Consider the following 22071-nt stretch of genomic DNA (forward strand, 5'->3'; position numbering starts at 1 on the left):
CCAGCATAGACACAGCTGATCCTTACAGCCAACTGGCCCGGAGGTCAATTCTTCCCAGTGATACCAACAACAATAAAGACTTAATTACAACAAGGCTGTACACACAGTCCACAAAGGGGTGCACCAAGAGTGTCCACCTCAGGTTAACTGGGGAAGCAGACCCACTGGGCCATATTGGAAACCTAGCACAAATATCTACCTTACCAACTCAGGGAAGCAGTGAAAATGCGGGGTCAAAGAATCAGATCACAAACGAAAGAAATGGAGGAAAACAAACTACTGGATATAGAATTCAAAACCACGGTTATAAGACTTTTTAAGAATATCCTAGAAAAGGCCGATAAATATAATGAGACCCTCGAAGATATGAAAAAGGACCAACTAGAAATTAAACATACACTGACTGAAATAAAAAATATTATACAGAGACCCAGAAACAGAATAGAGGAACACAAGAATCAAGTCAAAGAATTGAAATACAAAGAAGCAAAAAACACTCAACCGAAAAAGCAAAAAGCAAAAAAAAAAATCCAAAAAGTTGAAGATAATGTAAGAAGACTCTGGGACAACTTCAAGCGTACCAACATCAGAATTATGGGGGTGCCAGAAGAAGAGAGAGAGCAAGATACTGAAAACCTATTTGAAGAAATAATGACCGAAAACTTCCCCCACCTGGTGAAAGAAATAGACTTACAAGTCCAGGAAGCCCACAGAACCCCAAACAAAAGGAATCCAAAGAGGACCACACCAAGACACATCATAATTAAAATGCCAAGAGCAAAAGACAAAGAGAGAATATTAAAAGCAGCAAGAGAGAAACAGTTAATTACCTAGGAGGGAGCACCCATACGACTGTCAGCTGACTTCTCAACAGAAACTATGCAGGCCAGACGGGAGTGGCAAGAAATTTTCAATGTGATGAATAGCAAGAACCTACAACCAAGATTACTCTACCCAGCAAAGCTATCATTCAGAATTGAAGGGCAGATAAAGAGCTTCACAGATAAGAAAAAGCTGAAGGAGTTCATCACCACCAAACCAGTATTATATGAAATGCTGAAAGGTATTCTTAAAGAAGAGGAAGAAGAAAAAAGTAAAGAGAAAAATTATGAACAACAAATACATATCTATCAACAAGCGAACCTAAAAATCAAGTGAATTAAAAACCTGAGGAACAGAATAATCTGGTGAATATAATAGAATCAGGGGCATAGAAAGGGAGTGGACTGATAATTCTCAGGGGGAAAGGGGTATGGGGGTTCATGAAGAGAATGGACAAAAATCATACACCTATGGATGAGGACAGTGGGGGGGAGGTAAGGGCAGAAGGTGGGGTGGGAAATGGGTGGAGGGGAGCTATGGGGGGGAAAAGGAGAAATAATTGTAATAATCTGAATAAAGATTTATTTAAAAAAAATAAATGATTAACAAATACTGTGGAAAAATAAATTTAAAAAAATGAAACCTATCAATTGATCCCCACTGCCTTGCAATGTGAGGCAGGCCTTGCGTGGGGAGGTGGCTCCTTCCTCTGCATGGTCTCCCTACTCTTCAGACTCAAAAGGCAGAGAACACCAGGAAATCTACCTGGAGCCTCCAAACCCAGGTGTTCCTCTGATTGCTTTCCCTTTATCTGATTCCCCACCACAGTCAGGTGGTTGCATCTAGAGGCAAGAGGCCAAAGTCTCCACTACAATCTGGTTCTCAGTGGAATCAGCCAACCTTCTCTGGAAGGACCTTCGGAGACAGGTCAGATCAGACCCAGATTATGTCCATGCCATTGGCTGCCTCTAGCAAAAACAGGGTGACCCATGCCCTACCTGGTTCGGCTCAGTGGATAGAGCGTTGGCCTGTGGACTGAAGGGTCTGGGTTTGATTCCGGTCAGGGGCATATGCTCAGGTTGTGGGCTAGATCCCCAGAGAAGGGCGAGCGGTGGACAGCCGGTCAGTGATCCTCTCGTCATTGATGTTTCTATCTCTCACTCTCCCTTCCTCTCTGATATCAATAAAAATATATTTTTTAAAATAGGAGGACCCAGGCAATCCCTGTATCTCCAGTAGCACCCGAGGACCCAGGAGGAGGATCTCAGCCTGGATCAACAACCTTTATGTTCTTAGGTGGTTTCCATCACCTGCCAGTCTGGAGTTTTCCCAATTGTGATTCTGGCGGGGGTGGGGAGGGGAGGGTCTGGTGCAAAACCACACACATTTGAGGTAACTGTAGATTCACCTGTGGTGGTAAGAAATAATAGAAATCCCCTTGCCTAGCTTCTCCCAATAATAATAATAATAAAAATCCTCAGTGGAGGATATGTTTTTATTGATTTTAGAGGGAGGAGGGAGAAGGAGAGAAGCATGGATCGATTCCCTCTCCTACACGCCCCAAGCGGGGTCAAACCCCGCAACCCTTTTGGGGTACAGGACGATGCTCTAACCAACTGAGCCACCTGGCCGGGGCTCCCAATAATAACTTCGGCAAAACTATAGTATAACAACCAGAATACTGACATTGGTAAAAATCCACCAATCTTATTCAGATTTATCTAGCAGGTGTGTGACATTTCAATGATCAGGCCTGGAAAGCTTTGACCCAAGCTTGCCTTCTTAGCAAGCAGCTTTAACCAGGGGGTTCACGCCGCGGCTCCTTATGAGCCCCGCCCCGAGAGGTGACCTGAGAAATTAACGTCCAGGGCGTGCGGTGTGCTGCCTGCTTACTCACAGCGCTTCAGCCTGTGTTCCAGACCTTACAACTGAGGCGCGGGCAGTGTGGGCAGATCCGTGGGCTGTTCGCGCAGGAGCTGACCCGCCTGCCTCTTCTGCCCTCAGCGCGCGGCCAGGAGGCGTGGAGGACGCAACATGTTAATGGAGGCCTAACGGCTGGGCAGGGCCCTGCCGGGAGGGACGTGCCCCAGTCGCCAGCGCCTGAGCAAAGCGTTGGAGGCGGCTTGACTCTAGACCTGGGTCCCAACGAGAGGAGCGAGGACGCCAGGCGTCGCCCGGGAATGGGAATCCCTAGCGTGGGCGCTCCACGAGGTCCGCCCCGGGGCACGCCGGGAAACCGCGCGCCCCGCCCCCTCCCGCGCACTCTTCTCCCCCCCGCTGCGCAGCCCTCGGCTGCCCCCTGCCGCCGCGGGGTGGACCCTGCAACCCGGTACGTCCCCGCCTTCACGCCGCCGGATTGGCTGCGCTCCGAACCTGAGGCTCCGCCCATTTCCCCGGGTCCTTTGATCACGCGCCTCCAGCCTCTTCCGGGGCCCGGGAGCCAACCGAGGGCGTTCCTCTCCGGGCTGCAGCGGCGGGAGGTAAGGCATGGCCGGGTCGGATGGGCTGCAGAGCGCTGACACGGGTCCACGCCTCGGGGTTCCGGGGTTACAGGATGCCGGGGCCCCTCTACGCTCTTTCCAAGCCTCCCTCCCCTGGCCTGAGCCTCCCAGAGCCCTGGGAACGGCCTGATACTCTCCCCACCTCGACATGTATTCTCGACGATGTGCGTGCGACTAAGCAACCTGACCCCACGAACACCGGGACAGGTGGTTCACACCTTGCCCTCGGGTGGAGACTCAGGCGAACCAGGGTCAGGGACCGTGGGGCATCTGTGTGCAGCCGCCCAAGGACAGTCTCCTTGCATCTGTCGATGGGAGCTGACCCTCTCCTGCTTGTCAGCTCAGGCCAGGAGGGTAGGGACCTGGGCGGAGCCCTGGGTGGGGACCAGAGGGAGGGGACTTTACCTCACAGATGCACTCCAGCCCTAACAACTTGTGTCCACCCAGGCAGGAGACACAGGAAAGAGGATGTCCAGGCTATGTGTCTGAAGTGACACCAGGAACGAGGAGGATACACACAGCCTATACTGTAGCCTGAAGTGTGGGGATTGGATCAGGACTGAGACGGGCTCCTTCCAGTGTTCCTACCTCATCCCCTGGGCCACAGTGCAGGACCGTCATATTTTTACCTGATTTTCCCATTTTGCTGCACTGCATAGGTGTTGGCAGCCCAGCACCCCAGGAGGTCGGGACAGGAGCTGGGAACCTATATCTAACCTTTCCCCAGTTTAGAATTTCAAGTGTTTGGCCTGCACCTGATCTGGGCCCCACCCTGATTTGGGGATCAGAGCTGGGCAGAACTAAGTCTCTGGGTCTGGGCCTCCCCTAGGTGCCCCTTTACACCCAGGATTTGCTGAGAGTCACTGGAAGGTTAGGGTACCGGGAGGACTCCTTGTCCCCGTGCCTGGCCCAAGATTTCATATATCACCAGCTCTTGGGGAAGGCTCCAGAGGCTGGGTGTCACTCTGGCTGCAATTGATAACCTCCCTTCCTCCTCCCCAGGGAGCCCAGTGGAGGCGCCCTCCCCAGGCACTGCCCATGCTGACTACACAGTCCTCCAGCTGCCGATGTCATGAGTAACACCACAGTGCCCAATGCCCCCCAGGCCAACAGCGACTCTATGGTGGGCTACGTGTTGGGGCCTTTCTTCCTCATCACCCTGGTCGGGGTGGTGGTGGCTGTGGTAAGGAGCCCCCTCATTCACACATATACCCACACCTTTGCTAACCAGGGCTGGGTGGGCCTGGTCGTCTGAACACAGCATCGCAAGCTGTCCTGCAGTGGGCTGTGGAGGTGGGTGGGCTGTCCGGGTTGCCCAGCCTCCACAGTGCTGTCTCTGTTACAGGTAATGTATGTCCAGAAGAAAAAGCGGTGAGTGTCCCTGCCCCCAGTACTACCTCCCCCACATTTGGCTTTAATTTCCTCATAGGACTAGCGTTCTCTGCATACATGTAAGATGGCCCTCACCCATCCTGACACAAGCCTGAAATCCCCTACACCCCATTGTTAGGTTTTCCTGCCCAAGCTCAGCTTACCCGCTGGGGAGAGGCCCCTTTGTCCTTAGAGCCTGGGGGAGTGGAGACAGGGCGGTCAGATGTTTAAAGGGGAGGCCCCTGGGCTGAGCCCCCTCCCCTGCTCCTCAGGGTGGACAGGCTTCGCCATCACCTGCTCCCCATGTATAGCTATGACCCCGCTGAGGAGCTACACGAGGCTGAGCAGGAGCTACTCTCTGACATGGGAGACCTGAAGGTAAGATGGAGCCAGCAGAGGGGGGGTCTGCTCTGCTCTCACCCCCAGAAACCAGAGCCTGGTTCTGCCCTCAGCCCTCCCTATTGGGTCTGATGAGTAGCAAGGCCTCTCTTGCAGGGGCCTGAGCCCAGCGGTCGTCTCCCCCACAGGTGGTGCATGGCTGGCAGAGTGGCTACCAGCACAAGCGGATGCCCTTGCTGGATGTCAAGACCTGACACCCTCACCTTCAGAACCATTGAGTCCTGCCTGCCGCTTCCCTTCCCACCTGCTCACCCAGCCCCCTGCTGGGCACTGGGTCTCCACTCCTACCCATCCCATAGTCCTTTGTGGACTGAGCCTGCTCCCAGGCTCTAGGGGGTTTTTTCCTCTTGGGGCAGGCAGAGCTTTGCCCTTTCTGTGGGCCTCTTTAGTCCTCCCTGACTTGGCTTGGGAGTTCTTTCCATGGTGACAGGGCCTGATGTATAGTCTTCAGTATACATATTTTGTAAATAAAATGTTTTGTGGTTAGAGGTGATTTCAAGGGCCTTAAATTACCTCCGAAGGTGACTGATTTTCATCCTGCCTCCATTCTCAAGAACTGGGCAGGGAAGCTCCAGAGCCATACCCCCCCCCCCCCACCCCACCAACAGGTTCTCGGTTTCCATCTTCACCTGCTCCAGGTACACACACCCCTCTCCTCCCCCCCTCCCCCTACAGAGACTCCAGTCCAGAAAAGGATATATTTTTATTCAAGTAACTGCAAGTAGGAAACCAGAGGGAGGGGGCCCAGGCTGGGACAAATAATGGCTACCTCCTCCCCGGCAGAACAGGGGGAGGTGGCCCTACACTCTCCGCTGTCAACACAGGCCCTCCCCTGCTCACTCTGCTGCAGCATCCTAGGGGCAGAGCCCCAACTTCCCTGGGACTGGGGCAGTCAATTCCCAGCCTGCTTTGCCCCTGGCTCCTTCCCAAGAGCATCTTGGAGGGGAGTGTGGGCAGAACAGGAGGCAGTGAGGGTGAACATTTGGCGCTGGTAGCAGCAGCAATGACAGATGTCTAAGAATGAAACATGGAACAAAAAAAAACACAACTGTCCAGAGGTAGTTTGTGAACAGAGGAAAGATGGAACCAGAACCTTGGGGTGTGGGGAGGAGCAGGGGGTGGGAGTGGGCAAGGCTCGCTCCTTGTTAGTGCCCCATGTGAGGGGGAGGAAACTGGAGGCCTAGAGTGGAAGCAGATGGGGTCAGGGGCTCACACCCCTCCTGCCTTCCCTCCTGTGCCCCAGGGGGCACTGTTCAACCTAGTACAGGGCTAGGCACCTCATGGAAGGAAGGAAAGTGGGTGTGAGCCACACCTGGTGAGACAGACACAGGTTCATTGGGTCATCTTGGGGCCAAACAACCCTATCCATGGCCACAGGTGCTGCTGCCAGGACAGTGGAGTGGGCATGTCAGAGTGAGATGGGGCTCAGGCCCCTTTAAGGCCAGGGGAGCCCTCCCAGGCCCCCTAATGGGAAGCCAGAGGTAAGAGTGGGGAAGGGACCCCCTAAACCGGGAGCCCAGTCAGCAATGCCCCCACCACCCAGGGAGCAGGGACGCAGCGGGCATGGGGTGCAGCTAAGTGGGATGTCAGCTTTGTCAGGAGGCCAGGGGAATGCATGTGGGGGTGAGAGGGTGCTGGGAATCGAGACCAAAGGAAAACTGTTCCCCACTCAGGCCACCAGGGCCCGGCTGGTGTGCTGTGTAGTGTGGCGGTGCAGGCGGGCGCAGGTGGGTGGTGGTGGCCGGGGGAGGGGGCGGGGGCAGTGGGAGCGGAGCTATCCAGTCCCAGAAGGAAATGGCTCCTCAGGGAGGAAGCAGGTGGCACTGTCACTGCTCTTCCTCGGAGGACTCCTGCGAGATGCCCTCTTCTTCCTCCTTCTCCTGTGAGGTGGACAGGCAGGGCCATCAGCATGGGTGCCAGGCCTGGCCCTCCTCCTTCTCCACCCCCAGTTGCGGGGGAGGGAACTCAGGCCTGCTGCCCCCACCCCTCCCTGGCTCTCCAGAAGGGGGATGAGTCAGGGCTGAGTGTGTGGGTGACTCAGCAACCTCCACAGCCCAGCTTCATTCATAAAAAAGGAAGAATTTAAAAGGAGGGAAAAAAACCACACATGCTGCTCTCACAGAGCCATCCTCCCTCCCTTGCCCCGGGGCCCACGGTGGGGGACAGGGCAGAACCCAGAACAGCAGCACTGAAAGTGAAGGAAGTGAGGAGTGACTGGCTGGGGAGGGAGGCAGCAGCCAGGAGAGGAAACGGGTAGGGGTGGTGGAGGGTGCAGGAGAACCAGATGGCCTTGACACGCAGGGGCAGCTGCTGGGCTGTGGGGCAGTGGCCGAAGCCACAGGCTGACCCCAGGCCAGGGTGGGGAGGAAGGGGAAGTGTGTGGCCCAGGGGCTCACTCACGGGGCGGGAATGTCGGGACACCACGGGCTGCGGCCCCCGTGCCAGGCACAAACTCCAAAACAACTTGTTTCCTGTTACTCACTCCTGGGGCCCAGCCAGTGCCCCCCCCCCACCCCCCGCAGTCCCCCTAGCCCTGGTGGTAGTGGCTCAGCTCGAGGAATGAATGCCTCAGGGAGTTCAGGGAGCAGGTTGGGGATAGGGAAGGGCTGGGAACATGAAGGCTGGGGAGGCTAACTCAGGAGGCTAACTCAGGGGAGCCCCCTAGAGGCAGTCTCCTGACTCGGCAAACTTGCTTCCACTACCAGCTCTGGGGGCCCAGAAATGAAAGGTGCCTCCGTGTGGGTCACATCTCAGCTCCCACCCAGCACTGACCCCTCCCAGCACTGAGCTCTTCGCTGCTGCTTCTTCCCTCCCCAGGATCAGGGCAAAGACACACCTCACTCCTTCCCCCTGTGAAAGCCTTTCCTCATTTCTATGATGGGGGACAGATTAGAGGACCTCCAAGATTCCCCCTAGAAGCAGAGACAGCCTCCACGAGTGCAGGGCAAGGGTCTGTTCTGTACCTGGGAGCCCTCACTTCTCATGGGCACATAGCCCTTTAAACTAGGTGCCAGGAGCCAGGCCTGGCCTGGGCCAAGTGTGACAGCCACCATTCCTGACCCAGCAGGTCAGGGAGAGCAGTTTTTCCATGGTGGGTGCACACGATCAGGTAGGCCTCACCCATTTCTCAGCAACCCACCCAGAGGGGCCAAGCTGTACCCCCTTCACCTACCAGTTTTTTGGGTCTGCCCCTTGGTTTCCTCCCTGGAGTCGTGGTAGTTTTCTAGATGGGCAGAGAAAAAACCCAGAGTCAAAAATGTCCCCATCAGGGCTCATCCAATAATGGTGGGCTGCCCTCCTCTGCTCAGGGCAGCCCAGGAATCTCATCCCAGCCACAGGCCCACCCCAGCTGGTCCAGCTAGTGATGACTGGCCACCACATTGCCCCCCTCAATATACACACACACGCCCCCCACTCCCTCCTCCTCCCATGACTCAGAGGATATGAGTCGTGTCTTAGAAAAAATAAAATAAAAAACAAAACAACTTCTCTGAAAGCCTGATGCCGCCGGGAAGCTGGCCTTCCCTGCCCCCCACCCCCAGATCCAGGGGACCCCAGGATAGAAGTAACGTTCTCAGCCCAGGGGCTGGTGGGGCTGCCCCTTCACTATGCCCAACTCTCCTTTCTCCAGGCCAGGAATGTTGTAGGACTTCTGACTTGATTTCCCCATTGTCCCGGGCAGAACCAAGATGCAGAAGTGAGACCTCAGTCATCACCCTGCTTTCCCCATTAGCACAGACCCACTGCCCGCCACCACAGCCCAGGCAGAGGGGCAGACTCGGGATAAGCCAGCCCTTCCCCACGCCTCACTCTTCGCACACTAGGATGGCCACTCCACCCTCAAGCCTCACCCGGGTCTTGGCAGCGCCCTTGTTTTTGCTCCCCTTTGGTCTGCCCCGAGGTCTCTTAGGTGTTGGCACTTCGCTGGGCTCCTTCTGCAAAGACAGAGGAGGCAGTTAGACACAGATGCCACCTGTCTACCCCAACCGGATTTAAGTCAGCAAGCCATCACCTCGGCCAAGAACCCACAATGGCAGGGACAAGTCGCCGGGATTCAGTTGTTGGACCATCTTTTGCAAAGGCCCTTGCTTCCCTGCAACAAGAAGACCCTGGGGAAGGTGTCCTGGGGGCCGAAAGATAGAGGCAGCTTTGCCCCTGTCTCAACTCTGCCATTAACTCATCCCAAGATCTTGGGGAAGACACTTCATGCCTGAGCCTCACTTTCCTCATTTGTAAAGGGTATCATCAAAATTAAATGAAGGATGTCGAGTCCTGAGCCACAATCATTGCCCACTCTTTTCAGGTAATACATGCCACACACTTCTGGGATGCAGAAGAATAGAGAAAGGATGTCTCCCTTGGAGAGAGCCTCCAGCCTCTACCTGTAAACTGGCCCCCTCCAGGCTGCCTCCCAGGGAGAAGAAACCCCAGAGATCCCCGCCATTGTTGCCGCTAAAATTTTAATAAGCCCGAGACTGCATAATGCATAGAAGCCAGGCAGCAGAGGCAAGCAGCCACGGCTCCCCGTGGGTGGCTTCTAACCATAGTCCAGTAACCCAACACCCCTTTCTGACCCCCAAACCCCAACCCAGTAACAGGCAGTGGGGAAGCCCAGGGAAGCAGACTACAAGGCTGAGTCCCCCACACACTAGGCTCTGAAGAGGCAGCTGAATGCCACCACCCAGACTCCTCCTGGCTCATGGCTCCCAGTAAGGATAGACCACCTCTCCACCTCGCTGCCGGGGGAGCTGGAGGCCTGCCTGTGAAGGACTGGCCTCAGTCTCCTCTCCTCTTCCCCAGGAAGGGGAAGGCTGGCCTTCGCCTACTGGCCATGCCTCCTGGGGTGCCCCACAGGGCAAGGCTGGAGGAAAACAGCACCAGGGTTCCGAGGGTCACTCTGCCACCAACCCCCCACCATTTTCAACTTCTTAGGCTTCCATTTCCTTTTACAGAGCCAGGGTGAAGCCCAGCCAGGCCCACTGGCAGTGAGGCCCTGTCCTGGAGATGAGGAAGTGCAGAAACGGTCAGTAAGTACCCAGACCTTCCATAACAGCAAGTCAACAGCAATATGTGAGGTGGATCTAATGCTTAAAGACCCTAGGCTTCTCTCTTTCATGTTCCCAGAGTTCATCTTTACTATTCTATAAACACGGGGGGCCAGGACAGGCGGGAAATAAGAGAAGGTGGCCTCATGCAGTGCATAACTGAGGCTTGGTCCCTACTTCTGCTGGGGCCTCAGGAGGGTCTGAGAGTTGGTGAGTGTAGGCTGTGCAGGCATGTGGGGAGGACATGCAGACAGGAATGATTCTGCACCGCTCAGTTCCTGCTTTCGCCTCCAAGATGCCTGGTACCTCCCTAGCCCAAAGGGGTAAACCGAGGCAAAGATTTGGACACCCACCTGACTCCCTACCAGTGCGGTCCCAGGACTCACCGGAGGCTGCTTTCTTGGCCTGCCCCGCCCTCGCTTCTCAGTGCCGTCCTTTTCCTGCTTGGAGGCCAAGGGCTGGCTGGACTTCGAACTTGACTCGCTCATCTTCCCTTCTCTACAGAGCAGGCGGAGGAGCGATGGCTGAGATGCTGAAGGCAGGAAAAGGCGTTTTAAACAAAAAGGGGTTTTAAACGGGGTTTTTTCAGCCACCTCCTACGCCCTCATCCCTCCCACCCTCCAAGGTACTGCAGCAAAAATGCCTGTGCCCAGGATGCCCACCCTGCTGCTGCCGCAGGGAGGAGCTAGGCCCTTTGCCCTAATCACTCCTTATCTCCTGTTCAGAAGGGCTCTTTGTTATCCTGCCACCCCCACAGGGCCAGGGCCCCAGGCACAGGCAGCCCAGACCTGGCTGAGGGGGGAGCTGTCCTGAGCAAAGGTGTAGATGAAGTGGCAGGGGTCTTCACACCACAGGGGGCTGGAGGGGAGACTCTCTCTAGCCAGCTTCTGACCTTTCACCGAGCCCAGCTCGCAGGGAGCAAGGGAGGAAAGTTAAGCGGAGAAAATGAGCCCGGGCACCTGGCAGCAGAGCGTCAGTCCCCTGCACACCTCGCTGACAGGAGGCTCAGGACCTAAGGGTACCAGGGCCAACCTTGACACTCCACACCAACCACAAGGCCAGGGCTGGTGCCTGGACCCTAGCAAGGTCCCTCTCTGCACTCTCCCAGGGTAAAGCCTGGGGTTCAAAGATGGAGCACAATTGGGGAACCGGGAAGGTGGTTGAACTGTAGTGGGCAAGGCTGGGGGAGGAAAAGGAGCCCACAACAGAAAAGTGGGTCTCCTCTCTCCCCTCACCCCCATCCTGCCCACCTGGATCAGAGGATATCTTTCCCTTTGATCCCTGCTTACAGGAGGGGCTTCTCCAACTGGGATGGACCCTTCTAGCTGGCCCTCCGGAGCCCTGGCAGGACTGACCCTAAAAAGCTTCTTGGTCCTTTTCTAGCATGTTCCCACTCAGAAGCCTCACTATTTTAGTTTGCCCAAAACCTCCCCCTGCAAGGACACCTGCACCCTGTTGCTGGGAGCCCCTTTGAGACATGAAAAGGACAGTGAGGCCCTGGCCGGGAAGCTCAGCTGGTTAGTGTCGTCCCGATACACCAAGGTGGTGGTTCCTTCCCCGGTCAGGGCACATACAAGAATCAACCAATGAATGCATAAAATGAGTGGAACAACTAATTGATCTCTCTCTCAAATCAATAATTAAAAAACCAAATCCTCCCAGTCATTATCCCCAAGTTACAGACAAGAGACTTGAGTTAGGAAACCCATGGCTCCACCACCTCCATGTGGACAAATTCCTGGCTGCGCTTGGTAAAGGGTGGGCTGGGCCCAAGTGACTCCGCTTCGGAAAACCCCTCAAGTCTGTAAAACGGGGTAAAGGTAAGATATCTGCCTCAACTCCCTCTCCAGACCCCTGCAAAGGTCAAACCAGATAATAGTTTTAAAATTCCTAAACAATGAGAAGTCTTCATTCAAAACGAGAACTAGAACATTTGGAAATGACTTTTCTCCTTTTCAGACAATTTCCAAAGAGAAAACATTTTGCAAATTTGTGACTTTTGGAGGACCCCATCCTCAAAGCTTCGGGGTGCTCCAGACAGCAGGGCTTTTTCTGGTATTTCTCCTATTTTACAATATTTTAGACTTGAAGACCCTTTAAACAAGGTGGTTGGCGATTTAGCCTGCTCCATCATCAGTGGCTTGGTCTGCTCTGTAATTACAGGCAATGATTAAAATCTACTACACCACAGGTCCCCTTTCAAACTAAACATCAAAATTAATCAGCTAAACGAGTACTGGCCCCACATGCAGTCTGCTGGAGGCCCCCGCCTGACGGGGTTCTAGTTGGGTGAAGCTGGTCCCTAATCCCAGACAGCCTGGGCCCCGATGCTGGCTCCTGATGGGTCTCCCTGGAAGCTTGTGTTTCATCTGGTGCTTCCTCCTACCTCTTGCTGCTGGGGACCCTTGAGCCTACACTCACCCACCCCAAATCCAGACCTCCATGAGTTGAATAAAGGCCTGAGGCCCTCTCTGGTGAGACCAACAAATGCTGCGTCTTCCACCTGTTTCTGAACATCAGAGAGGCTTGTCGAGGAAAAGCCACTTTTAGGGCCCAATCTTAATCCTTCAATTTATAAGACCTTTTGGTCCTCAAGCTTGTGCCCTTTACACGCTGTGCCCGTACTGTGTGCTCCACAAATGCTTTGAGAACTCGCAGGAAATCATCAAGGGGCTGCCTTGTTTTACAAAAAAAGTAGTCCAGAGAACCTGATAAGTTGCCTAAAGTCACACAGCAAGTTTACGGACAGGATGGAGTAGGTTCCTGGCGACCCCCTAGCCCGCCACTTTCCTTACCCGCCTGGAAGGCTTGGTTAAGTCCCTGTGGCCCCCGGCCTCACCCTCGGTCCCAGGGTGACTGCAAGTGTCTGCGCTTGGCCGTTGCAGGTCCACCGGCGGGACTAGGGGCCAGAATGAGCGGGGGGAGGGGCGCTCTAGCAGGCGCGGGAAACCGGTGCACCCCGACCGCATGCACCGCCACGCGGGTGCACCCGGCCCCACTTCCTGCCAGAGGGGGCACCCAAGCCCGCCTTGGGGCAGGAAACCTGGCGCGCGCTGGCGCGGGGTAGAGGAAGAAAGCCACCTTCCTCTGTGCCCTCTCCGCAAAATAAAGCCCCAGGAAAATAAATTGAAACGGGGAGTCAAAGGGACTAGTTCCAACAGAGCCCAGCAAAGCAGAGAAACCAGTTTGTGGGGGTGGAGGGCAGGCCTGGCCCTGGGGGCTGAAGAGGCGCGCGGGCCGGGCCAGAGGTGGGGTCGGGGTGAAGCCCCACACCCAGGCCCGCGCTTCGGCCTCATCTGCGGAAAGGGGGCACCAGGGAAAGGCCGAGCGGGAGTAGGACCGAATTGCGGGATTCCTGCCCATCCCCCTCACTTCTAGAACTTCCCCAGGCTGCGGGGGACGGCCGGCTCCCCACTCTCCCGCTGCGCCGCAGCCTGTTCCTCTCTCCGCCCCCCTAACCACCCACTCAGGGCCCGGGTCGGGCGGGAGCGGCGGGCGCGAGGTGCATCGGGATCCGCCGGGTGCACAACTCGCGCTCGCCGCAGCCGCGCGCCCCCTCCCCCACCGCGCGCCTTTCCCGGGTCCCCGCCCCCCGCAGGGCGCCCGCGCCGCGGGGGGAAGGAGTGCGGGCGCCCTCCCCAAGCCTGCGGGCCCCGCCGCCCGCCCCCGCGCCGCGCGGCCCTCCTCCGCCCGCGGCTCGCGCAGTCCCGGCCTGGGAATAAAGCTGGAGGCACGCGCTGCAGCCCCCGGCGGCTCGCAAGAGGGGCGGCGGGAGCGCGGGCGCCCCCCTCTGTCGCGGGCCCCGGGGACCACTCACCGCGAGCTCGGCCGCCGGCCTGTGGTGCGCGCTCCGGGCTGCTAGGAGCGACGGTGCTGGGCGCTGAGGACCGGCCTGGCTTCGCCGCCGCCGCCGCTAGTAGCAAATGCGGATCTGAAACCGGGAGAGAGCAGAGGTTCTTAGAGACCGCCGCCGCCGCGTGCTCGCCGCCCAGGCCCCCGCGGGGTATTTATGTGTCACATCCAGGCGGGGGACAAAAATATTCCCCCTCCCCCGAAGGATGGCGAGGGGCAGGAAGCTAGGCACGGCCCGTGCGCGGCCTCAATAAATAATTTCATTAAATAATAGATATTTAAAAAAGCAGAAGCCACCGGAGGGGCCGCGAACTCACGCCTTCTTGGAGCCGCGCCAGCGCCAGAAATAGCCCGGGCTCGGAGTCCCAATTAGAGGAGCGCAGCCCCGGCTCAGGGGAGCTTAAAAAGAGCGACCCAGGGGCAGGGGGGACGGGCCCGCCCGCGCCAGCCGTGTCACCGAGGGGGCGGGGCCATGCAAATGAGCCCGGGGATTTAAAAGGGCGGCTGCCCGCCAGCCGCCCCGCGGGTGGGTGCTGACTTCGGGGAGGGGCAAGCAGTTCCCCGCGCCGGCGCCGGGCTGAGAAACCGAGGTGTCGGCCCACTCCCCACTATCTCGGATTGGGAACCTGGGAGAGGGCACAGAGGGGTCGTCTAGGAGCTCTTCCTGGGGTTGTGGGGGAGGGTGTCCTACTCCCTGGAACGGGGTTGTCCCGGGCCGAATCACTTCTAGGGTTCTTCGGGGCATAAGGGCCTTGCGCCCGCGGGGCGCGAGGACTTGAGAGACGGTGGTGCCTGGGGGTCCGCGGGGGTGGGGAATGGAGAGAAACGCGCCGCCTGGAGAGTTCGCGGCCTACCCGCCGCCCCCTTTGCCCAGATCGGCGGCTGGTAGACTTCCCCTGGGCGGACAGGTGTCAGCATGTACATTTCAGTGCCAACCCGCGTGTGGCTACCTGGTGAAATATCGCTCTTGTGAAATTCAAATGTGAAACTTGTGAAATTCAGAGTTTTAATTTATTAGCGGCCGCAAGTGAACCTTAATCAAGGTGCATCCTTAAAGCAAGACAAACGACTGGCTCGGTGCAGGTAAACCCGAGGAAAGACTCCCTTCAAACATGCTCTCCCACTGATCCTCTGCCCCGTCCGCTGTGACTTTTTATTAAATAGAAAGGCGTGAACCAGTCATCACCTGGAAGCACTTTGAGGGCAGGGACGGAGTCCACGCACATCATGCCCGTAGAGCCAGGCGCTCTGGCGCCGGCTCAACAAAGACTTGTTGCATGACCGACAAGGAAGCCAAAGTGGGAAGATGGCGGGGAGGGCAGTGGGAGAAGAAAGGGCGCTGCTAGTGGCGCTCCCTGCAGGCCGGGCCGGGGCCTTGGGGAGCGTACCTCCCCGCCCCTGGTCCCCGAGGCGGCCTTCCACACCTCCCGTGATGCAGGGAATTGCAATGCGGCCCAGTGACACACGGCGGTGACTCATGTTTTTCTTCCTCCCTGGTCAGCCGAGGCCCCGGCCCAGCCCCCTCCTCACAGGGCAAGCCAGCGGTGGAGGGGGCTCCAGGAAAACCCTGAGCACAGAGTGGAGGCGGGGTGGGGAACCGGCGGGGCCGGCCTCCCAGTTTCAAGAATGTTTCAGGAATGTTTCCGGTGGGGGTGGGGAGCCGAGGCGGGAGTGGGCCCAGCCCCCACCCGGGCAGCACGTGCTCGGCCGGTTGGGGGTGGGGCGCCGGGCGGGAAGGCGCTGGGGGCCAACAGAACCGGTTTAAAGAAGATGGCGCGGGGATGGGGCCGGGGCTGGGGTTGGGGCAGGTCGGAGCTGGGAGTGGGCGGGGAGGCCTCCGGCCCGCGCGCCCGCTCCCCGCCCAGCGCCCAGGTGGGTCGCACCCCTGTGAAGTCCCCAGGCTGCCCTGGAGGGAGAGGAAGTCACCGAAGGGCGGCCCGAGGGGAGAGAGGGCGGAGGGGATCGCTGGGGAGAAGCTGGGGGAGGGGTGGCCTGCCCCTTTGTCTGGAGCCCTGGTGGGGGTGGGGCGGGTGCAAGGCGCTCTGCTCCATCTTTGTGCCCTACGCCTAGCGCGCGCTTAGTAGGCCGCTAGTAGAATTGGCCGAATGGCAGGGAGTTAACTCCAGAACCTTCGCGGCGTTGAGTGGAAGAACGAGCCCTCCACCCTAAGGTTGCAGGCTCCTGCCAGCGACCCAGGGCCCCCAGGCTTCTAGGCCAGGCCTGAGGCTGGTGGCCAGGGAGGCCTTGTGTGGCCTGGGTCTGTCCCTGAGAGTCCGTGAGGAAAAGCGGGACTTCGTCTCCAGTGGGCTGTGGGAAAACTTGGCCAACTTTTTGGCCCACTTTTCACCAGCCGACTTGATCTTATTTTTCCCTACTCTTATTTTCCCCTCGTCCTGATTTCCTCACCGACTTGTTTTTTACCTTGTATTATGTGTTTTTGTAAGCCACCTCAATCCCTCTCTGGAAGGAAGCAGATATAAATAAGTTTCTAGGCAAATATAGTAGTTTATTCTTCTCCAGGATTATCCACACCCTTGAAATCCAAATAACTCTACTACTGACCCCCACCGCCATGCTTTCTAGATTGCAAATGTCCCAAAATTACTTTCTTCCCTCTTTCAATAACTATTTATTAAGCAGAAGTATTTATTAAGCAAAAGGATGAGTGGTAGAGATTTTAAAAATAAGACCGAGTCCTTGCCCCAGTGAATTTCATGTCTAGAGGAATCAGAATTAGGAACACCCCAGAGTAACAATCACCTAGATGCCAGGAGGCAGAAAGCCTGGGTTCGATATTTACTGAGGGCCTTCTGTGTACAAGAACTGGCCCATGCTCTTGGGGTACAATCGGTGAGCAACGTAAAGTTCTCTATGCTCTTAGAACGTAGACTAGGGGGTCAGGTGCTGAAAGAGAGACTCAGTGGGTGCTACCAGAGGAGGGGGGAGCTGGGGATAGTCAAGGAAGTCTCCTAGGAGAGGTGGGCTTGAGCAGGCCTGATGGGATTTGGTTAGGTGGGGGGCCATGGGGAGCAGGCAGGGAGAGGAAGCTGTTCTAGGCCAGGGCCATCAACCTGATTGGTCAAGGCCTGAGGGGCCCAGGGAAATTGGTCATATCAGAGCCAGTCTTTGCCATAGGAAACATTTTCTTATGTGCAAGTTGAATTATACAGTTTTCATAAGGATAACCCAGTGAGCTCAATGAGCCCCACAGACATATTCAGAAAGCGGGGAGTTCAGCTCAACTTTCTTTTTCAGGACAGCTGGGCTGTTGAAATTCTTCCTGATGTATGTTAGTTCTTTCCCTGCCCTATTAAGTAGCAGGAGCCTGACAATCTCCCAGTCGTGGCTTGAAATGCAGAGGTCGTGGTAGGTTAGGGTGCCCCTTAGCATTCCCTGGGGATTCATGTCTGACATCTCTCCAGTTATATATTTACTTACCAGCTTATCTCCGGCTTTTGCATTAACTGCAGCTCTCGGAAGAGTAGAGGTAAATAGAGGTCCCAAAAGGCATGGGAGTCAGGTGTGACAGTGTTCTGAATTGGCCTAACCTGGAAGGTAGATGGGAAGAGGTGGGGTGAAGAGGCATAGAAATTGTCTCACCTATTGTCCAAACCAGGAAACTTTTTAAAGTAAACCTTTTACTGATGAAAAATGTACATACAGAAAATGCACAAATCCTGTGTTCAGCTCAACACATTTTCACAAAGTGAATACCCTTGTGTCACTAGCACCCAGATCAAGCAGCTTTTATGTGCGTTGTATGGATGGAATCATATGTTACATACTCTGCTGTGTTAGTTTATTTTGTTCAACATTATGTTGTGATTCATCCATGTTATTGCACGTGACTGCGGGATGTTCCTTCTCTTTGATGCCTAGTATAAGTGTCCCACAGTTTTTATATCCACTCTGTTGAAGGGCATTTGGATAGTTTCTGGTTTGAGACTTACAAATAGTGCAGCCACAAATGTTCTGGACTATGTCTTGGTGACTAGATGTGCACATTTCTGTTGGGTACACACCTAGGAGAGGAATTCCTGGATCATAGGATATGTATGCCCAGCTATTACAGACAAGCAGGACACTTAAGAGTAAAAGGGAGCCCAACTGGTGTGGCTCAGTAGTGGAGCATCAACCTACAAACCAGTTGGATTCCTGGTCAGGGCACATCCCAGTAGGTGGTATGCAGAGGCAGCCGATCAATGATTCTCTCTCATCATTTATGTTTCTATCTCTCCCTCTCCCTTCTTCTCTAAAATCAATAGAAACAACAACAAAAAGAGTAAAAGGGGTTACTAGCAGTTATGACAAACAATGAACATGAATCTGAACTGGCCCATTATAACTGGGATTGACCCAGGACCATATTAACCAAGATTGACCTAGGCAAGCCAGATATAGGGTCACGCTGGCTCGCAGTGTTGACCACTGTCCTGGAGAGTCACCCAGCTACTAGTATGTCTGGTCATCTGGCAGGATCAGGCCACTAGGCCCTGCTGACCACAGGCTCTGCTGCCAGAAAGCCTGGCAGGCCTAGAGTGGGAGGAGGACCTTTTCTGCTTCCAACTTTCGAGGGAAAAATTCTCCAATAAATAGGAAGGCCCGGGAGACAGGAACCTCCCTCCCCCTGCCCTGAGCCAGCTACCCACCTTGCATGACCCCAGGACACATCAGTTTTATCAACCTTCTTCAGAGCTGGAAACTAGGAAAGCCCAGCTCCTCTTCAACCTCAGGAAAAAACAAACAAACAAACAAACAAACAGAGGTAAAGGGAGAGTTGATGAGCACCCACTAAATGCAGACCCTCAGTGCCCCTACCAGTTCAGCAATGCTATTGCCCCCATTTTACTGGTGTTAAAACTGAGCCTCGTCTAACTGGTTTGGCTCAGTGGATAGAGCATCGACCTGTGGACTGAAAGGTCCCAGGTTCGATTCTGGTCAAGGGCATATACCTTGCTTGTGGGCACATCCCCAGTAGGAGGTTTGCAGGAGGCACTGATCAATGTTTCTCCCTCATCAATGTTTCTAACTCTCTATCCCTCTCCCTTCCTCTCTGTAAAATATCAATAAAATGTATTTTAAAAAAACAGCCTCAGGGAGGTTAGCTTGGGATTCTGCCTCTTTCCCCTGCACTGCTTCTCCTAGGCTGGGTGAGCTTGTTGCCTTCTCCCAGCCTGGCGGATGGGTCCCTCTCTGTCTCTCCCCATCCCTTCCACTCTCTCTAAAAATCAATGTAAAAACATCCCTCTGGCGAGGATTAACAATAAACAAACAAACAAATAAATAAATAAATAACATGTAAACAGTGCTATGTATTGTGTTTTCTGTCTGGTTCTCCCCACTGAAAAGTCAGCTTCATCAGAGCCGGGAATTTTGTGCTGTGTTCACTGGGGTATCCCTAGGGCCTACCACAGTGTTCAAGCTAAAAAAATGTGTTTGAATAAAAAATGATTAGGCCCTGGCCGGGTAGCTCAGCTGGTAGGAGTATCATCCCAAATGAGGTGGTAGATTCGATTCCTGGTCAGGGAACATACTCAGGGTTGGATCCGTTGTTGGAGCATATACAGGAGCCAACTGATTGATGTTTCTCTCTCACATGGATCTCTCTCTCTCTCTTTTTAAAAACATGTTTTCATTGATTTCATAGAGAGGGAGAGAGAGAGAGAAACATCAATGATGAGAATTATTGATCTGTTGCCTCCTGGGGACCCAGCTCCCAACATGCCTGGGAATGGAACCGCGACCTCCTGGTGCGGTCAACGCTCAACCATGGGCCGGGCTTCTCTCTCTCTCTGTTTCTCTAAAATAAAAACAAAAATGAAGATAATTAGCCAAAGTGATTTCTGTTGTCAGAAAAGGCCACGCCACAGGGAGTTGTGCTGGGATTCTGAACTTCAAGGGAGAGAAAAGAAAGGGCAAGGAACCTGGCAGATAGATCATCACAGGAGTGACAGAGTGGCCCAGCCTGAGTGAGACAGGAATTGCACCTTACAGAGACACCTGTGTTTGTATCATTAGGTTAAAAACTGCTGGGCCATCATCGTCACATGATCTCCTGCAGATTCATTTCTAATGGATATTACCTTTGGATTAAAAAAAATTATTGGTTGATTTTAGAGAGGAAAGGGGAGAGAAAGAGAGCGTGCGCGCTCGAGCACACATCGATTTGTTGTTCCACTATTGATGCATTTACTGGTTGGTTCTTGCATGTGCCCTGACTAGGGATCAAACCCACCAACTTGGAATATCGGGATGATTCTCTGAGCTGTCGACAGGGCAGATAGCACCTTTACATTTTATAATTTGCCACCGATGGTAATTGTTTTCTCTCTGGGCCTCAGGAGCTGGCAGCCACTTGGCAACCATCTTGGCCTTTGGCTGGGGCAAACTGGCTGGCTGGGTTGCTTGTTGGTGACTGGGCAGTGGTGGCAGCTCATCAGAGTGCACTCTAGGTGAGGGTAAGATTTACGCTTTGCGTGGAACAAAAGTTCCCCTTTGGTCTAAGGCAGTGGTCGGCAAACTCATTAGTCAACAGAGCCAAATATCAACAGTACAACGATTGAAATTTCTTTTGAGAGCCAAATTTTTTAAACTTAAACTTCTTCTAACGCCACTTCTTCAAAATAGACTCCCCCAGGCAGTGGTATTTTGTGGAAGAGCCACCCTCAAGGGGCCAAAGAGTCGCATGTGGCTTGCGAGCCACAGTTTGCCAACCACTGGTCTAAGGAACCATTTAGCAATGTCTAGTGCAACAGGCTCTACAGATAAAATGCCCCCAAACTCGTTGCCTCCTCCCACTCAGGAATGGCGGAAAACACGGGCCCTTTAAAGGTGTGTAGCCTACGGAGGCCCCATCCATGTGAGCAGTTGAAGGAAGTGTTAGGGGACACGACTGTGGGCCTGTGACCCTGTTCTCTGGGGGCTTAGTTTGTCTCTCCAGGCCACTGGCCCACCAGGGCAGGATGTCCATGTCAGCTCATTAACCAGCTGTGGGACCTGGGGACTCAAGGCCTGTGGCTTCAGCCACCTGCTTGCTCCCACCATGGCACAAAGTTTGGAAACAGGCCCCAAGGCTTCAGGGAAATTTTCACATGGTCTTTGACTTCTGTTTCTCTTCTGTTCCTTGCCTTCTTTTCAAATGGGAATGCCCTGGGCTAGGGAAGGGGAACTGACCCCTGGGGCCTTCTATGTGTGCTGACTGTTTCCTTCTGCCTCTGTGGGGGGTCGCTGCTCCTCTGGGGAGATGTATCCTGAGTTGCCCAGTGCTCGGTCCCCCCTAGACCTCCCTGAACTTATCTTAGGGCGGGGAGCTCCGTACTGGAACCCGGCCGGTGGGGTGTTGCCCGCCTGCTCCCAGACCACATGGGACAGCGGGCCACACCCACAGGCCCACAGGATGGGCCGGGAGTGTGGAGGTGCAAAGGAGGGCCGGCGGAGGTCGGAGGGCTGGGGCCTGGCTGGGAGGAGGTGGGCCGCAGTGGGGAGGAGCCGACGCCATGCTGACATTGGTGGGAATCCTCCAGGGCTTTGTTTTCTAGACGCCACACCCGCGAGCCCCGCACCAGGGCCTAAGGGGGCCTTGGTGCTCAGTACAAATTTAGTGAATGGATGGATGAATGAGGGCGATAGGGGCTGGGGGAGGGGCACAGAAAGTAGGTGGTTGGGGGAGGGGAGAGGAGCCGGTGGGGGAGGGGAGGTGGCTACTGGCGGGAGAGCGCGGGAGGAAGGAGGCGGGCGGAGCTGGGCGAGCCTGCTGGTCTGGAATCTGGCTAGGACGACATGGCGGGGGGAGGGGCCCGCCGGCCTTTCTCCCCACCAACCTGGCCGAAACCTTGTTGCTCCCGCTCACCCCGTCGCCTGTCCCCCACCCCATAAATCCCCCGCCTGTCCCCCACCCCATAAATCCTTGGGGGTCGTTGTCCTCCAAGGCCTAGTCCTCACTGTGAAGTGAGTGGCGGCATCTTTGTTTTCTTTCTTACTTTGCAGGAGCTCACGCACCAGGGGGTCGGTGGCCGCAGGGTCTGGAATACCTGAGCGGCCCGGGGACGTGAGCAGTGTCAGAGGGCAAACCCAGGCTGGAA

The 22071-nt window shown here is 55.3% G+C and overlaps 2 protein-coding genes across 7 annotated transcripts; one reads left to right on the forward strand and one right to left on the reverse strand.

Moving 5' to 3' along the window:
• Positions 1-3222: 3222 nt before the first annotated feature.
• Positions 3223-5579, forward strand: SMIM29 (small integral membrane protein 29). 3 transcript variants are annotated; one of them, XM_080664489.1, is made up of 5 exons: positions 3223-3302; positions 3771-4506; positions 4669-4694; positions 4967-5072; positions 5222-5579. In XM_080664489.1, the coding sequence occupies exons 2-5, from the start codon at positions 4396-4398 to the stop codon at positions 5285-5287; spliced, it is 309 nt and encodes a 102-aa protein (XP_080520615.1). In that variant the 5' UTR covers positions 3223-3302; positions 3771-4395; the 3' UTR covers positions 5288-5579. The 3 variants fall into 3 exon arrangements, with proteins under 3 accessions (XP_080520615.1, XP_080520614.1, XP_080520616.1); XM_080664488.1 differs by having other exon boundaries at positions 3227-3302; positions 4326-4506; XM_080664490.1 differs by having other exon boundaries at positions 3227-3302; positions 4326-4506; positions 5006-5072.
• Positions 5580-5777: 198 nt separating this feature from the next.
• HMGA1 (high mobility group AT-hook 1) lies at positions 5778-14448 on the reverse strand. 4 transcript variants are annotated; one of them, XM_080664494.1, is made up of 7 exons: positions 14308-14436; positions 13956-14069; positions 12934-13037; positions 10525-10670; positions 8945-9028; positions 8266-8316; positions 5778-6973 (listed from the first exon to the last, which is right to left on the reverse strand). In XM_080664494.1, the coding sequence occupies exons 4-7, from the start codon at positions 10624-10626 to the stop codon at positions 6920-6922; spliced, it is 291 nt and encodes a 96-aa protein (XP_080520620.1). In that variant the 5' UTR covers positions 10627-10670; positions 12934-13037; positions 13956-14069; positions 14308-14436; the 3' UTR covers positions 5778-6919. The 4 variants fall into 4 exon arrangements, with proteins under 4 accessions (XP_080520620.1, XP_080520618.1, XP_080520617.1 ...); XM_080664492.1 differs by having other exon boundaries at positions 10492-10670; positions 14308-14434; XM_080664491.1 differs by lacking the exon at positions 12934-13037 and having other exon boundaries at positions 10492-10670; positions 14308-14448.
• Positions 14449-22071: the final 7623 nt, after the last annotated feature.

Source organism: Plecotus auritus (genome assembly GCF_963455305.1).
Source record: "Plecotus auritus genome assembly, chromosome: 4".
In the NCBI taxonomy this organism is placed as follows: domain Eukaryota; kingdom Metazoa; phylum Chordata; class Mammalia; order Chiroptera; family Vespertilionidae; genus Plecotus; species Plecotus auritus.

Bases quoted from the DNA above. Each gene is read 5' to 3' on its own strand.
- SMIM29 (XM_080664489.1), top strand. From the start codon at position 4,396: ATGAGTAACACCACAGTGCCCAATGCCCCCCAGGCCAACAGCGACTCT. The intron at 4,695-4,966 runs GTGAGTGTCCCT...CCTGCTCCTCAG, and splicing joins TATGTCCAGAAGAAAAAGCG to GGTGGACAGGCTTCGCCATC. The intron at 5,073-5,221 runs GTAAGATGGAGC...TCTCCCCCACAG, and splicing joins CTGACATGGGAGACCTGAAG to GTGGTGCATGGCTGGCAGAG.
- HMGA1 (XM_080664491.1), bottom strand. From the start codon at position 10,626: ATGAGCGAGTCAAGTTCGAAGTCCAGCCAGCCCTTGGCCTCCAAGCAG. The intron at 9,029-10,491 runs GTGGGTGTCCAA...CTGTCTTTGCAG, and splicing joins CCGCACTGGTAGGGAGTCAG to AAGGAGCCCAGCGAAGTGCC. The intron at 6,974-8,265 runs GTAGGTGAAGGG...TCCACCTCACAG, and splicing joins GGGGCAGACCCAAAAAACTG to GAGAAGGAGGAAGAAGAGGG.